Here is a 16,748-nt window from a genome sequence, read left to right as displayed (position 1 = left end):
CCCTCCAATAGTCTCATCATCCACCTGGTATTTAAGAGCCCTGGCAAAAACCTGCACGTTACTCAGCACTTTTTCAATCTGTGTGGTTTTTTTTTTTAGATTGGCCATGAAATGTACAGCTGCTTCCAAACACTGCAGAAACTGAACCAATATAGCAGGAGGAAACGTGGCAGAAGTCCAACCAAAACCATTTCCAGAAGAGGCTAAGGTTAACTCTTTACTGGGGGAAGTTGACTGATAGGAAATTGAAAATGCAAGGCGACAAGTGGAAAGCTTTTAAGAAAAGCAAAATCATTACCAACACCTTCCTTGAATTTTAAAGTGGTGACATGTCTGACCATTTTGAATGTGCATTTCCAAGTGGCTGTGACCACCCGTTTCTTTGGTTTGAGTTGTGCAGGTAAAGGTTAACTGGTCCTCTCAGGTGCACAGCAGAAAGGCTTTTCATCACAGAATCTACCAGGTTGGAAGAGACCTCTGGAATCATCGAGTCCAACCGTTGCCCTGACACCACCATGGCAACTAGCCCATGGCACTAAGTGCCATGTCCAGGCTTTTCTTAAACCCCTCCAGAGATGGGGACTCCACCACCTCCCTGGGCAGCCCCTTCCAATGGCTAATGACCCTTGTTGAGAAGAAATGCTTCCTAATGGCCAACCTGAACCTCCCCTGGCCAAGCTTGAGGCTGTGTCCTCTTGTCCTGTCACTAGTTGCCTGGGAGAAGAGGCTGACTCCCACTTCACTACAACCTCCCTTCAGGTAGTTGTAGTGAAGCCACATTGACTGTCACCAATCACCTCCTTGACTTCCATGTGCCTCACTAGTTTCCAGGAGGATCTGCTCCATGATCTTGCCAGGCACAGAGGTGAGACTCACTGGCAGTTGGGTTAGGTTGCAGTACTAATGGACTGTAGTCCTTCTGATCCTCTTTTTCAAAAAATTAAGAAAAAAGTGAATTTTAAAGCACAGAAAATTACTATTTCCAGCCTCCCCCAGTCATTATCATGGTGTTGGCATTTTTCAGCCTCCTCTGTCTTTCAGTAAAAGAAGAGAGAGGAGGTTTGGTGCCAGAGCTCTTGGTGCTGCCTGTGGGGACAAGTCATGCCACCGCTGCCTTTGCTGGCTGAATATTAGCCCAGTCTTTGAGAACTGATTTCTTTTTTCCCAACTGTCAGAAGCTTTCCAATTAGATGTAACTAATTAAATTTAACTTTTTAAAGATTTTAATTATTTTTTCTTAAACTACGTTTTTAGCTTAATTAAGTTAAATTAAATTAAAAGTTTTTTAATTGGGAAAGGGAATACCATCAAAACTATAATAATATTTGCTCTGCTTGAAAAGTGCTTCAGCATCTGAGGAAACGGGAGCAGCCGACAGGAACAGGGATAACAACCCTAGGAGCAGGGTTTGAATCCTTGATTTTCCTGTGTGACAATTAACTACTGTCGACCTTTATGTGGAATATTTTTCTTTTTTAAGTACTATTTCTGGCTCTCCAGGAGAGAGCCTGTCTGTGTTGCCAGGTGGCTAATTCGAGCAGTCTCACATGCCTGTGGGGTTTCACCTGTGTCTGCTTGAGACGGGAAGAGTTAAGAAAGAGTCGTTTCTAGACCCAATAAATCAATTTTTCCAACTGTATCTCGTGGCTCCCAAGTACAAAGGGAAACAATTCTTACAATACAAAAATATCTCTCTTCACAACAAGCTTTATTTTCTTTTCAGTGCTAAGGTTAAGGTCCATTTCTGGGCCCCGCACTTCAAGAAAGATGTTGAGGTGGTGGAGCGAGTGCAGAGGAGGGCGACCAAGCTGGTGAAGGGTCTGGAGGGTCTGAGCTACGAGGAACGGCTGAGGGAGCTGGGGGTGTTTAGCCTGGAGAAGAGGAGGCTCAGAGGTGACCTTAGTGCAGTCTCCAACTACCTGAAGGGAGGTTGTAGCGCAGTGGGAGTCGGCCTCTTCTCCCAGGCAATAGTGATAGGACAAGAGGACACAGCCTCAAGCTTGGCCAGGGGAGGTTCAGGTTGGCCATTAGGAAGCATTTCTTCTCAGCAAGGGTCATTAGCCATTGGAAGGGGCTGCCCAGGGAGGTGGTGGAGTCCCCATCTCTGGAGGGGTTGAAGAAAAGCCTGGCCATGGCACTTAGTGCCATGGTCTAGTTGCCATGGTGGTGTCAGGGCAATGGTTGGACTCGATGATCCCAGAGGGCTCTTCCAACCTCATTGATTCTGTGATTCTGTTGTCTCGTGCCCTCTTTTTTAATGAATACGGCAAATATGCAGAGTTTTGAATAATGAAATGGTGAAAACAACATTGCACATGAACTGTGTAATGATTCAGACAAGACCCTGTTTTCTTAATCCAATTTCATTAGCAGCAAGACAAAATTGTTTCTACTTACTCAGGCTTTCTTTTTTAATGGAACTTGGTGAGCTGGAAAGTTAAATGTGTGTATTTATACACTGATCAAAGGCATCTAATTCTATAGCTCATCTCATGACCTTCTCCCACAAGCTGTTGACTCCTTGGGCTCCAGTTCAGCATGTGCTTAGCTTTAAGCACCTGAGAACTCAGGTTCTCTGAGTTCTCCTGGGAAGGAGAACTGTTCCTCTGTCCCACAAGCTCCTGGGTGCCCACCTTGGTCGTGCCCATACGAGGAGGGGACATGCTCTGCTCTTGGTGGCTCTGCATGGACACTGGAGCAGGGGACAACTGTGGGTTACAAAGGTGGTGGCAGCACCCTGGTATGGGTAGTGACCAAAGCTGGTGGCTGTAGCGTGTCACACCATGTCCACAGAACAGTGTCTTAGGGGAGGCAAAACAATCTCTTCTAGGTTTTTGGGGGGAAATTCCACCTCAGTGCAAGATCTGGAAAGAGACCTAGGCCAGAGCAGTTTGTGGTGGGAGGGCCACCATGCAGCTGAGGGAACTGGGGTTGCTTAGTTTGCAGAAGAGGAGGCTGAGGGGAGACCTTCTCACCCTCTACAACTACGTGAAAGGAGGTTGTGGTGAGGTGGGGGTCTGTCTCTTCTCCCGGGTAACCAGCGATAGGACGAGAGGAAACGGCCTCAAGTTACACCAGGGGAGGTTCAGGCTGGACCTTAGGAAGAATTTCTTCACTGAAAGAGTCATTAGGCATTGGAACAGGCTGCCCAGGGAGGTGGTGGAGTCACCATCTCTGGAGGTGTTCAAAAAACATTTACATGTGGCTTTTCAGGACATGGTTTAGCGGGCATGGTGGCATTGGGTCTATGGTTGGACTTGATGATCTTTTAGGTCTTTCCAACCTTAACAATTCTATGATTCTATGATCTCTCCATCCCTGGTCCCAGGCCAGGGTGCCCCCATAATCCACCAGAGCCACGCTGGGGACCCCAACCCCTGGGAAGGGGCTCCTGGTGCATCCCCCATCGCTTCATCCCATGGGTGCCCTCTCAGGCTCTGCTCCAGTGAGCAGAGCCATCCTCCCGCGCCAGCCCTAGAAGATGTGATTATTATGCTTGCAGCTCACGCTGCTCCTCCTTGCTTACTAAAATATTCATGGCTGGTGCAGGGTGCTGGGAGGCCGGGTAGCACATTGTCATAATAAAGTGATACTGAATTTTACGTGCCTACATTTTTTTTATTTGCATGGTCCAAACATTATAAATTAAATTTGATATTGCCCAAATAATGAAAAAAAACAACATTTCATTCCAGATTTGAGAAAGGGTGGAATTTGTTAAATCAGATGAACCATCCCTTCTTTCAAATTATGCCCAGAGACAAAATTAACATAAACGTTAACCTGCACTGTCATTACATAGGAGGAATGACTCTTTTTATAAACATTTTCATGATTTTATAGTCATTCCAACTCTGCCTCAGAAGTTTTCCTTGGAAAAGGAGGTGATGAGAGGGGAGAAGCTCACTGGGGGTAGCCGTGGGGTGATGATCAGAGCTAGGAGGGCTATGGGGGTGCCAGAGCCATCCATAGCCCTTCACAAGGCATGGAGTAGATCTCCAGCTGCAACAGTAAGTGTCTGAGATAGCAGCACAGGCCCATTGTCTTTCTCATGTTTCTTTGACTGGCCTCTTCTCCTGGGCAACTAGCAATAGGACACAGCCTCAAGCTTGGCCAGGGGAGGTTCAGGTTGGACATTAGGAATCATTTCTTCTGAGCAAGGGTCATTAGCCATTGGAAGGGGCTGCCCAGGGAGGTGGTGGAGTCACCATCTCTGGAGGTGTTGAAGAAAAGACTGGCCATGGCACTTAGTGCCCTGGTCTAGTTGCCATGGTGGTGTCAGGGCAATGGTTGGACTCGATGATCCCAGAGGGCTCTTCCAACCTCAGTGATTCTGGGATTCTGTGATTCTGTGCCTGCCTTTCTGCTGAAGTCCCGAGCCACAACACTGTTTACAAAGTGCTTTATTAAAAACACTCATTTTTTTTTCCTTTCAAACATCAGAAACTGTTGCTTTGGGGCTCTCCAAGTATTTCACTGCAACAGATTGTATTTTACTGAATACGCTCAGGCAATTATCGCAATGTTTTACTTCAGTCTTCTTTCAACGTGGCAAAGTATTTGGCTGCGCTATAAATATTTTGACTTTTTTTCATGTATCATGCTTTAAAGCTACATATGTTCTGGCTGATATCATAATGCAAAAGTCCAGATGTAAAAGTCAGAAGAAAACGTTCTGACTTTGCTGAAATATAATGTGAGCAAATCAAATATTTCCTTTGGAAGAAATGTATGAATTTTTCATTTTTCACCCTGGTTTTGGGACAAAACCAGCTTTTGGCTCCATTTTTCTAGCAGTCTTAAGGCAATATGCTCTGCGACGTCTGCCATCACTGGCACCCCAAGCAAGATGATCCATCTGTACGACCAAATGAAAAGCAACCAACCTTCCCAGTGTGTCGTGGTACCCCTGGTTTGGTGGCATGTTCTGCCGTTGGACCAAACGCCTGCACATACCAGGGCTTCATCCTGAGACCCCCCAAACATCACTTGGACAGGAGATGTTGCCCTGGCTTGGGATGAGGCTCCAAGTAGAGCGACAGATTGAGTTTCCTTACCCTTGGACAACTCCCATGCAACCCCTCCCATGGAAATCCAGCTGGCCTGGCTGATTTGTTCAGGTCCCTCAGACCACAATGAGATATAATCATAGAATCGTTTTGGTTGGAAAGGACCTTGAAGATCATCGAGTCCAACCGTTAACCCAGCACTGCCAAGGCCACCACTAACCCATGTCCCTCAGCACCACATCTACTCGCCTTTTAAACCCCTCCAGGGGTGGGGACTCCACCACTGCCCTGGGCAGCCTGTTCCAGTGCTTGACAACCCTTTCCATGAAGAAATTGTTCCTGATCTCCAATCTAAACCTCCCCTGGCACAACTTGAGGCCATTTTCTCTCGTCCTATCACTTGTTACCTGGGAGAAGAGACCAATACCCACCTCACTACACCCTCCTTTCAGGCAGCTGTAGAGAGCGAGAAGGTCTCCCCTCAGCCTCCTTTTCTCCAGACTAAACAACCCCAGTTCCCTCAGCTGCTTCTCATCACACTTGTCCTCTAATTCTGGGGGTTGTCAACTATGTTTGACTTCATTTTGCAGCCACACGCTCCGGCGTCCTCCTGTGGAGTGATCATGAAATCAGAGCTGGAGAAATTGTAAGGGAAAAGGCTGCTGAGCCTCTCAGGGAGTTGTTTGCAAACTACTTACCAAAGAAAACACATGAATTGCCAGCTCAGATTTATTATTCCTTTTTGGCCCGTGGCTAACTGCCTTGTTCGCAGCCAGACGGGCGGCACCCACCTCCTCCGTGGTGCATCTGTCGCGAGCAGATTGCTACGACGACGGAGTCACCAGCCACCAAACGCAGGGCTCAAACCCTCCCACGCATGGCTGAGGGTCACTCGGGCTTGGAAAACAATGTCTCAGCCACAGATGCTCATTTATTTATTGTGATGGTTTAATGTTTGAGGTCTGGCAGTCAGTTTGACTTGAAGTAAACCAATTGCAGTCTACAACTACCTGAAGGGAGGTTGTAGCACAGTGGGAGTCGGCCTCTTCTCCGGTCAACCAGCGATAGGACAAGAGGACACAGCCTCAGGCTTGGCCAGGGGAGGTTCAGGTTGGCCATTAGGAAGCATTTCTTCTCCGAAAGGGTCATTAGCCATTGGAAGGGGCTGCCCAGGGAGGTGGGGGAGTCCCCATCTCTGGAGGGGTTGAAGAAAAGCCTGGCCATGGCACTTAGTGCCCTGGTCTAGTTGCCACGGTGGTGTCAGGGCAATGGTTGGACTCGATGAGCTCAGAGGGCTCTTCCAACCTCATTGATTCTGTGATTCTGTAATATTTTCTTCTAAACCATCCACTGATTCATTATTTTGTTACATGAAAAGAGCAAATAGATTTAATTTCTTGGACCCCCAAGAGAGGACGACGTCTTTTTGTGCACGAAGAAAAATATTCCCACCTGACCAATAAAAGTCCTGAACCATGATAAATTTATTGGAACGCCACCATTTTAAATTCAAACTAAAGCCTCAACACATCCCCAGCACCTGGTCCCTGCCTGGATGACCATGGTCTTGGGTGGGTAGAAGGTGAGGACATGGGATGGGCAGCCCGTGGTTGGTCTTGCTCAGCCTCTGCCTGCTGTCACAGACGTACAAACCCATCAGGTTTTGACTTGCTTCAAAAGCAGGATTAATACCCTTACCTAACTACAGAGAGAGCTTCTTATTTCTCTTTATAGCTCAGCCTTCAAACACAAAAAAATCCTCCCGCTCGCTTGATGTGTTGATTTGGTACCTGCCGTTGCTTGGAGTTTAGAAATAAAAGGTGGTTTGATATTGAAAAAGTGTGCCAAGAACATAAAAAGGGCTTCAGAGTCCATAAAGTGGTATTAATTTTTTAGAAATAAACATGAAAGTTCTGGCCCCATAAACCACACTGCTTGCTTTGGACGAGACCTTGAAAGGGAAGAAAAGCAATTCCTTCCACAGAGTCATGCTTTGTTATGCAGCCCTAAAAGTTGAGAATGATGGGGAAAAAAAGCAGACACATGGACACAACCCCCTCAAATGTTCACTTTACCCAGAATCCTTCGAATTTGATGAGAAAGAAAAGCTTTGTGTGAAAGAAACAAGTGATAGGATGAGAGGAACTGGCCTCAAGTTGTGCCAGGGGAGGTTTAGATTGGAGATCAGGCATAATTTCTTCATGGAAAGGGTTGTCAAGCACTGGAACAGGCTGCCCAGGGCAGTGGTGGAGTCACCATCCCTGAAGGTCTTTAAAAGATGACCAGATGTGGTGCTTAGGGACATGGTTTAGTGGTGGGCTTGGTGGTGCTGGGTTGGACTTGATGATCTTTAAGGTCCTTTCCAACCCAAACGATTCTATGAAAGAACAAATATGGGCACACAAGGGAGTTGGCCATGATGTTGACCATGAGGAGTGATTCTGCTGGGAACCAGAGACACCAAGGAGGATGTGACGCCAGCCACGGGGACTGCAGCAGTGGGCACCATCTCCTCAGAACTTGCCCAGGTCAAAGAGCTGCTCTAATGGTGTTTTATTCAGTGAAATAAATGAAAACACCCATGTCTCCGTTTAGCCACACCCAGGGCTAAACAATAACTGGGTGTTCTATCACCCAATGACACCTTCCCAGCTGAGAAAGGGAACTGGGGAAAGGAGGGAGACTTGTGGGTTGTCTCTCCTCGCTGCTGCCTCCTGTGGGTGCTCACAGGTAGGACAGCTGTGGAAATCCATGTGTTGAGCACTTAGAGCTCAACAGTAACGAGTTTTGAGGTTGCTCACGTCACCCAACGCTGTTTTGGGTAACTTTACTACTAACTCATGATGCTTGCAGAAGGCAGAGTAGGTAGGCTCAGCGATCACTGGGAGACAACAGCAAGATCAAGGTGCAATTGAGAGGCCAAGCCCAGCGTGACTCGATGATCCCTGAGGTCTCTTCCAACCTGGCTGATTCTGTGATACTGTGACTGTTCTCAACTCGTACGGGGCTGATTCCCAAGCATGTGAAATTACCTCCCTGGACAACCATTTGCGTGGTGGTATCATGTTTTCCTATGCAAGAAGACTTCTTCTTCCCCAGATCGCCACAGCTCCTGCAGCATCCAGAGTGTACCCTGATATTCACCTTAAATCGATTCCCAAATTACAAATTGCATTTACATGGGGCTTGTAGGGATGGAGCCAGGATGGGACAAGAGGACACAACCTCAAGCTTGGCCAGAGGAGGTTCAGGTTGGACATTAGGAAGAATTTCTTTTCAGAAAGGGTCATTAGATGTTGGAAGGGGCTGCCCAGGGAGGTGGTGGAGTCCCCATCTCTGGATGTGTTTAAGAAAAGCCTGGACATGGCACTTAGTGCCATGGTCTAGTTGCCATGGTGGTGTCAGGGCAATGGTTGGACTCGATGAGCCCAGAGGTCTCTTCCAACCTGGTTGATTCTGTGATTCTGTGGATGCACTGGAGCAGGAGATACGGGGTTGCCCTGGGCTGCAGGGATTGACACCCAGCGTATGTCATACAACACAGCAGACAAAGAGAGAGAATTTGTATCAAAACTTTATTTATTAAACAAAAAAATGCACCATTGGAATAACATTTCTATAAAAAATGAATAGGAGACTGTTCTACAGTGCATTACAAAACCCCCTTTGTCTTCACGTAGTAGTATACAAGATTGTGTGTAGAAACAGTCATTTCTTTTTTAAACCGTAAGCAAGTTTTCCTTGCTTAAATTTAAGATTTACACTTAAATATTGCAGTCACTAGTCTAATTTGGTTAACGACGCTAGAGGCCGATGAAAGAAACTGTTTATAGGCTCAAAAAAATCCCATCTTTAGGCCTTTTGTAACAACAAGGTGGTGTTTTTAAATCAACTAAGGCTAGTTAAAGCTGTAGTAGAACCCATTTCTATCACTAGTATGCTACGAATTTTTGAATTCCCTCGCAAAGCCCTTGAAGTGGCATTCACCAGTTGAATTAGCAGGCTGGAGCTGGTGGCACTCGTGGGGGGTGTGTGACATTCCCGGTGACACCCGGTGCCCGACCCTCCCTACTCCTCACGCTCGGGGTGCCAGAGCCCAGCGCGTGGGGCCATGGGCACACTGCAGCTTTAACAGCCTGCTCTAAGTTTCCAGTCAGGTATATCCCTTGTATCATAAATTATCCAAAAAGAAAAACACTCGAAAGAATAAATTAAATATTACTTATAAAAAGTACCCCCTCCCCGCCCCGACCGCCCCCATCCCAAACGCGGCGGCGATTCGCCAACGGAGGAATCGCCAGGTCTATTGTACAAGAATAAAAACAGCATCGTGCCTGCTTCTACAGACGTTGCTTCCTCGCTCTTGGGTGCCACCTTGCCATGGCTGCATCGTGGCCTCCAGCCAGCCCAGAATGAGGATGCGTTCAATGCCTTTTGCTGAGAACATTCAACAAAAAAAAGTCATGGAGCCTCCAAGAAGATGGTCTGACACCAGACAGGACATGAAGCAGCTAATGGGGACGTGAGGAAACAAAGAAGACGTGAAAAACAATCTCTGATCACCTATGAAGCCATGATTCCCATCCAGTTGCCAGGTATCCATCTCAAACACGAGGCCAAGAGGGTTGCAGATCTGCCACCTTCTGCTTCCCACCAGCGTTGCCTGCAGGGCGCTTCCCTTACCTACATCTTCATACCTAAATGTCTGACACTTCCCAAGGACGGGAAGGACCCAGAGATGGCCTCACCATCATCCCATCCTCACACCAACTCACTCCCATCCTGAACAAGCCCTGCCACCGTTTTGCCCAGTGTCTTCTGGAGTGCAACCCAGAAGTGTTTTGGCAGCAGATGTCAGAGCGAGTGAGCACGCGCTGCAAACATGCCCAGAAGCTCTGGAGAAATGTCTTAGAAAATCATCTAGTCTTTAAAAATGTCAAGGAGGGCATCAGGCCAGCCATGCAGCAGCCCTACCTAAGCCAGTTTGGAAAGGTTAGACATTAGGAAGCATTTCTTCTCAGAAAGGGTCATCAGGGTTCTTAAACACCTCCAGAGATGGTAACTCCACCACCTCCCTGTAGAGCCTGTAGCGCTGCATGGGGTTGGTGTGGCCCAAGTGTAAGACCCGGCACTTGTTCTTGTTGAACCTCATGCCGTTGGTCTCGGCCCATCTATCCAACCTGTCCAGATCCCTCTGTAGGGCCTTCCTACCCTCCAGCAGATCGACACTCCCACCCAGCTTGGTGTCATCTGCAAATTTACTGAGGGTGCACTCAATCCCTACGTCTAGATCATCTATAAAGATATTGAACAGCACCGGCCCCAGAAATGAGCCAGACCAGTATGGGGGATGATGGTCCTCGCTCCCTGAGAAGTGACACCACAAACCCTACGGCAAAATTTTGGCAGTATTGATGTCCAGCTCTAAATCGTGACATAATCAAGACCATATTATGAAGTGTTGGAGCGAGTCCAGAGGAGGGCGACCAAGCTGGTGAAGGGTCTGGAGGGTCTGAGCTCCGAGGAACGGCTGAGGGAGCTGGGGGTGTTTAGCCTGGAGAAGAGGAGGCTCAGAGGTGACCTTAGTGCAGTCTACAACTACCTGAAGGGAGGTTGTAGCGCAGTGGGAGTCAGCCTCTTCTTCCAGGCAACCAGCGATAGGACAAGAGGACACAGCCTCAAGCTTGGCCAGGGGAGGGTCAGGTTGGCCATTAGGAAGCATTTCTTCTCAGCAAGGGTCATTAGCCATTGGAAGGGGCTGCCCAGGGAGGTGGTGGAGTCCCCACCTCTGGAGGTGTTTAAGAAAAGTCTGGACATGGCACTTAGTGCCCTGGTCTAGTTGCCATGGTGGTGTCAGGGCAATGGTTGGACTCATTGATCCCAGAGGGCTCTTCCAACCTCATTGATTCTGTGATTCTGTTTTATTTTTAGTAGAGGTTTTTGGTTACAAATCGTTCAGAACTGGAAAGCTCAGCCTCCCAGGCAGACAAGATTTCCTCACTCTCGAGAAACATTTCATTAAAATCTTAGTAAATTGAATAACGAGGCATTTTTTAAAGGAGCATTTTCACAAACACACTCGAGTTCCTAATGAAGCATTTGAATTCCTCCTTGACATCTGATTTCCTTTCCAGCATGGGGCCGTAGAAAATAATCTGAATTATTACTTCTGTTGCAGTGCCATTTTACTCAAAATATTTTATTCCGAGATTCACATATAATTACCCACCTAATAAAAGGAGCTATTAGGTTGTAAAGATCCTATCCTTTCCATGCTCTTTTAAAATTATGACCCACTCAAGCTTGAAATCAAAGGCAGAGCTGAATGGAAGAATTCATCTGAAACTCCCTTATTGGGTTTTGCAGCCTCCTCACTGATAAATATGCAAATAAGCTCCCGTTTGGCCATTCAACTGCATAAACAGGGGATTAACGCTGAATGGAGGTGAAAATTGCGCAAGAAAATGTAGGCACACAAAATTTAGTCAATTCAACCAGTTCTGGTTGTTGATAAACACCGTAACGTGGCGCTAAAGCTCTAGGACGAGAAGAGGGAGCCCCTAGAGATGGTTCACGGTGTCCTACGGTTCTCGTGCAGTTCTTCTCTGTTTGCCGTATGTAAAACATTGTGGGAGGGTTTCCAAATCTTGTGCTGTTGAGAAAACTTCCAAATTTTTGGTGTGGTGGCGTGATTCTTTGCTACGGGTGGTTTTGTAGCCAGTAATTAAAAAAAAAAACCCAACGAGTGACCTACAACAGCGCCTCATTATGGTCTATGTTGAAAAACATACTTGCATGAGGTAAGACTAGATCTAGACGAAGAGCTACGAACCTCTACGGAGTAAAACATGAGTTAGTCATGACAACTCGAGCTCTACGAAGACGAGTAGATCAAGACGGTGGCATCAGCGACGACCCCGCGGTGATGACGTCCTTTGCCTTGTAGATCGCTTGAGACGCCGGATCTACAGTTCTGGAACATTTCCATTATTATTCTTTTTCTTCTTTTTATCATTCCTTTGTAGGACTTTGCTGGAATCTTCCTGGCACTGAAGGAGTGGTACCGGGACCAAGATGATTTTATGGGGTGGTGGAGGTGGGTGGTGTGCGTGAAATCCTGGTATGCTGCAATGCTCCGGGATAATTATCGCTTCGTCAAGAGCCGTTAGAAGGCTGAGCCTGTGATAGCGTTGAGTTGCTTCATGAGCCCCTCCAAACTGGCCATCTGCTCACTCAGATCATCCTGCTCGTAGACCTGCGAGTGAACAAACACACACAGATAAAGGGGCAGCACGATGGGAACCGAACCCCCTCCTGAGAGCCCAACGGGACACCTTCCCTGGATGGTCCTCAGGGACCTGGAGCGTTCAAGGATGGGCTGATGCTTACAGGCTGGATAGCAAAGCCTTTCTGAGCTCAACAGGTGAGCTGAAAACCAGGGGTGACCATGTCAGAGCAATATTAAATGTTAATGACTCCTCATAGAATCATAAAATGGTTTGGGTTGGAAGGGACCTTAAAGATCATCTAGTTCCAACCCCCCTGCCAGGGGCAGGGACACCTTCCACCAGACCAGGTTGCTCCAAGCCCCATCCAACCTGGCCTTGAACACTGCCAGGGAGGGGGCAGCTACAGCTTCTCTGGGCAACCTGGGCCAGGGTCTCACCACCCTCACAGCAGAGAATTTCTTCCTAATATCTCATCTCAATCTCCCCTCTTTCAGTTTAAAATTGTTCCCCCTTGTCCTATCACTCCATGCCCTTGTAAAAAGTCCCTCTACAGCTTTCCTGTAGCCCCTTCAGGTACTGGAAGGTGCTAGAAGGTCTCCCTGGAGCCTTCTCTTCTCCAGGCTGAACAGCCCCAGCTCTCCCAGCCTGTCTCCACAGCAGAGGGGCTCCAGCCCTCTGAGCATCTCTGTGGCCTCCTCTGGACTCACTCCAACAGCTCCATGTCCTTCTTCTGTTGGTGCCCCCAGAGCTGGACGCAGCACTGCAGGGGGGGTCTCCCGAGAGCGGAGCAGAGGGGCAGAATCCCCTCCCTCGCCCTGCTGGCCACGCTGCTGGGGATGCAGCCCAGGACACGGGTGGCTTTCTGGGCTGCCAGCGCACGTTGCCGGCTCATGGTGAGCTTCTCGTCACCCATCACCCCCAAGTCCTTCTCCTCAGGGCTGTTCTCAACCCATTCTCCACCCAGCCTGTGTTTGTGCTTGGGATTGCCCCCACCCACGTGCAGGACCTTGCACTTGGCCTTGTTGAATTCCTGCATCCCCACCTCCCAGCTCCCTCCCTTACATTGCATGTGTCCATGCTTGGAGGAACTATGAAAACATTTTTCAGCCCTTGCTGCTGGGGGGAAGAATTTCTACCACTGCCAAGGTGGGATGGAGTAGGCAGCTTAAAAGAGCACCCGCGGAGTCAAGCTTAAAAGAAAATTCCCCAAATTTTAGCTTTTCTCCACCCAATGAGCTTGTTGCCTGCACCGGTATTGCCTGAAACTGCCCTCACACTTGTGGAGCTGTTTCATCTTCTGGATCACGTGAGACCTTTTTCTACGAGAGTCGTAATAGGAGTGAAAAGATTATTCTAATTTCACCATCTTTTCCGTTTCAATGTTATTTTTCTCACCATTATCTGCTATTACTATATACTCAATTTTCCTGCCAAAATTATTCTCTTCCCTTATCGCACTTCTCACCCCTTCTTTCTCCTCTCCTGATATCTCAGTCGTCCCGTGGATAATATTAACACAGAATTTAAGCCCTTGCTTCTCCCCTCTATCACACACGCCCAAGTCCATTAAAGCTGACCACAAAGTTTGGCTGCCAGAACTTTTTAGGAGCTTCCCAACAGCGACCAGTAACACCTTGGGTGTAGATTAGGGAGGAGAGAATATAACTCGGTGGTGATGAGGCTCGCGAGAAGGTTGGCTTGGAAAGAGGGGTCTTACGTTGGTGGAGTCCTCGGTCTGCTTGGAACCCTCTTCTGTGACCTCCGGGGCCGTGGGCACGGAGACGGGCAGAAGAGGTGACCTGGCTTTGCCCGCCAAGCCAAGGGACGCTGTTTTAACCTGAGCCTTGGGGAGGTTAGGCCCTGGAAGGAGAAAGAAAAGTCACATCGTGAAGCTGTAGGTATGGAAAAAGGGGATTGAAGGGAAATTTGGGGATTACAGGCAAACTCAGTTGGGATCACTGAGTCCAACCATTGCCCTGACACCACCATGGCAACTAGACCAGGGCACTAAGTGCCATGGCCAGCCTTTTCTTCAACACCTCCAGAGATGGGGACTCCACCACCTCCCTGGGCAGCCCCTTCCAATGGCTAATGACCCTTGCTGAGAAGAAATGCTTCCTAATGGCCAACATGAACCTCCCCTGGCCAAGCTTGAGGCTGTGTCCTCTTGTCCTATTGCTAGTTGCCTGGGAGAAGAGGCCGACTCCCACTCCACTACAACCTCCCTTCAGATAGTTGTAGACTGCACTAAGGTCACCTCTGAGCCTCCTCTTCTCCAGGCTAAACACCCCCAGCTCCCTCAGCCGTTCCTCGGAGCTCAGACCCTCCACACCCTTCACCAGCTTGGTCGCCCTCCTCTGCACTCACTCCAACACCTCAACATCTCTCTTGAAGTGCGGGGCCCACAACTGGACACAGGATTCGAGGTGCAGCCTCACCAGTGCCCAGTACAGAGGGACCATCACTTCCCCAGGCCGGCTGGCTACACTATTCCTAAGAGAGGCCAGGATGCCATTGGCCTTCTTGGCCACCTGGGCACACTGCTGGCTCATGTTTAGCCGCCTGTCCATCAGCACCCCCAGGGCTCTTTCCACCGGGACGCTCTCTAACCACTCTTCCCCCAGCCTGGAGCGCTGCAGGGCGTTGTTGTAGCCCAAGTGTAAGACCCGGCACTTGTTCTTGTTGAACCTCATGCCGTTGGTCTCGGCCCATCTATCCAACCTGTCCAGATCCCTCTGTAGGGCCTTCCTACCCTCCAGCAGATCGACACTCCCACCCAGTTTGGTGTCACCTGCAAATTTGCTGAGGGTGCACTCAATCCCTATGTCTAGATCATCTCTAAAGATATTGAACAGCACCGGCCCCAGAACTGAGCCCTGGAGAACACCGCCAGTTGGACTTTGAAACGCAAAGAGAAACGCAAGAGCCTGAAGTTAAAAAATTAAGTGGCCATGGTGGGATCCCAGGCAAATGGTGCACAGACTGTAGCTTCCCAACATTTCTTCTTCCCCCGGCGCTTTGGAAACACCTGCAGCGCTCAGTGAATAAAGAAGCTGCAGCTGTGACCATCTCTCTGTTCCAGCAGCGCCCTGAGAAATAGAGATTTATCTGATCCCTGTCATGGGCAATCTGGATGGCATCCTGGGATATCACTGTGATATGAAGAATAAATAATGAGATACAGCCACCACAGAGAATTTTATCCGTGCTGGTAGCTAAGGGACCCAAATAGGTTTATTTTATACGAGTGACTTCACATTGCAACTTGTTTGATGTTCATGGGCTTGTGGAGAAGTAAATATTTGAGGTAGTGGGGAGGGGGCTCATGTGCAGAGCATGTTGCTGTTGTAATCCTCTAAATCCCCTGGTAAAAATCATGTTTCTCATATGGAAGTCATTAATTGTAGTAATTGGACTTAAAGACCCACTTTTCTGCACAAAGACAGATGTTCCCTCCTGGATATTGCTAATGAGAAGCCATACTGATGATGAGTTAGTTTAGTTTGTGCATCTTTTTGCCCTTTAGCTCACAAAAGCAACAGGCAAATTGTTAATTCTCATAACCAAAATGAAGCTGAGAAAATTTTCCTCGTGCGTAGCTTCGTACTTCAAGTTCTTCGGCAAATGTTTTGCAGCAGTAACTGTTTCCCAAGGTAATGCTTGTAATTAGTACACCAGTTGAGCCCTCTTCCCCCAAAGGATGGTAAAAAAGACCAAGCAGGCCTCTCAAAAAGAATTCTGGACACAGAAGGCTGACTTGTGAAGTAAAATAATGTATGCAAATGAGTAGCGGATTAAATTAAAATCACTTTGGTTTCTAATGTTCTCCAACTCAGCGGGAGCCTCACAAGTAAAAAAGAGGAAACCTTGGAACTGGGGCTGCAAGAGGCAGAAGTTCCAGTTGTGGGCCCCGCACTTCAGGAAGGATGTTGAGGTGTTGGAGCGAGTGCAGAGGAGGGCGACCAAGCTGGTGAAGGGTCTGGAGGGTCTGAGCTACGAGGAACGGCTGAGGGAGCTGGGGGTGTTTAGCCTGGAGAAGAGGAGGCTCAGAGGTGACCTTAGTGCAGTCTCCAACTACCTGAAGGGAGGTTGTAGCAGAGTGGGAGTTGGCCTCTTCTCCCAGGCAACTAGCACTAGGACAAGAGGACACAGCCTCAAGCTTGGCCAGGGGAGGTTCAGGTTGGCCATTAGGAAGAATTTCTTCTCATCAAGGGTCATTAGCCATTGGAAGGGGCTGTCCAGGGAGGTGGTGGAGTCACCATCTCTGGATGGTGAAGAAAAGCCTGGAGATGGCACTTAGTGCCCTGGTCTAGTTGCCATGGTGGTGTCAGGGCAACGGTTGGACTCGATGATCCCAGAGGGCTCTTCCAACCTGGTTGATTCTATGTGATTCTGTGAAGATGACACCACCGATCAGGTGTAACCCTGAGCAGCCCCAGCATGGATTTGCTGTTTCAAAGTTTCATTTTCTCCGTAGGGTTATTAAACACTTCACTGGCTCATTAGTTAG

At 48.3% G+C, this 16,748-nt stretch overlaps 1 protein-coding gene across 1 annotated transcript in view; it reads right to left on the bottom strand.

The window, feature by feature from the left end:
- Positions 1-12,174: 12,174 nt before the first annotated feature.
- Positions 12,175-16,748, bottom strand: part of DCC (DCC netrin 1 receptor) — a 436,443-nt gene continuing 431,869 nt past the window's right edge. Inside the window, exons 28-29 of the mRNA XM_068424420.1 lie at positions 13,956-14,098; positions 12,175-12,264 (exon numbers count right to left, since the gene is read on the bottom strand). Of these exons, the coding sequence (XP_068280521.1) occupies positions 12,175-12,264; positions 13,956-14,098 (233 nt within the window). The remainder of the gene's footprint in view (positions 12,265-13,955; positions 14,099-16,748) is intronic.

This window comes from Nyctibius grandis, assembly GCF_013368605.1.
Source record: "Nyctibius grandis isolate bNycGra1 chromosome W unlocalized genomic scaffold, bNycGra1.pri SUPER_W_unloc_2, whole genome shotgun sequence".
In the NCBI taxonomy this organism is placed as follows: domain Eukaryota; kingdom Metazoa; phylum Chordata; class Aves; order Nyctibiiformes; family Nyctibiidae; genus Nyctibius; species Nyctibius grandis.
This window is presented reverse-complemented; position numbering and strand designations above follow the sequence as displayed.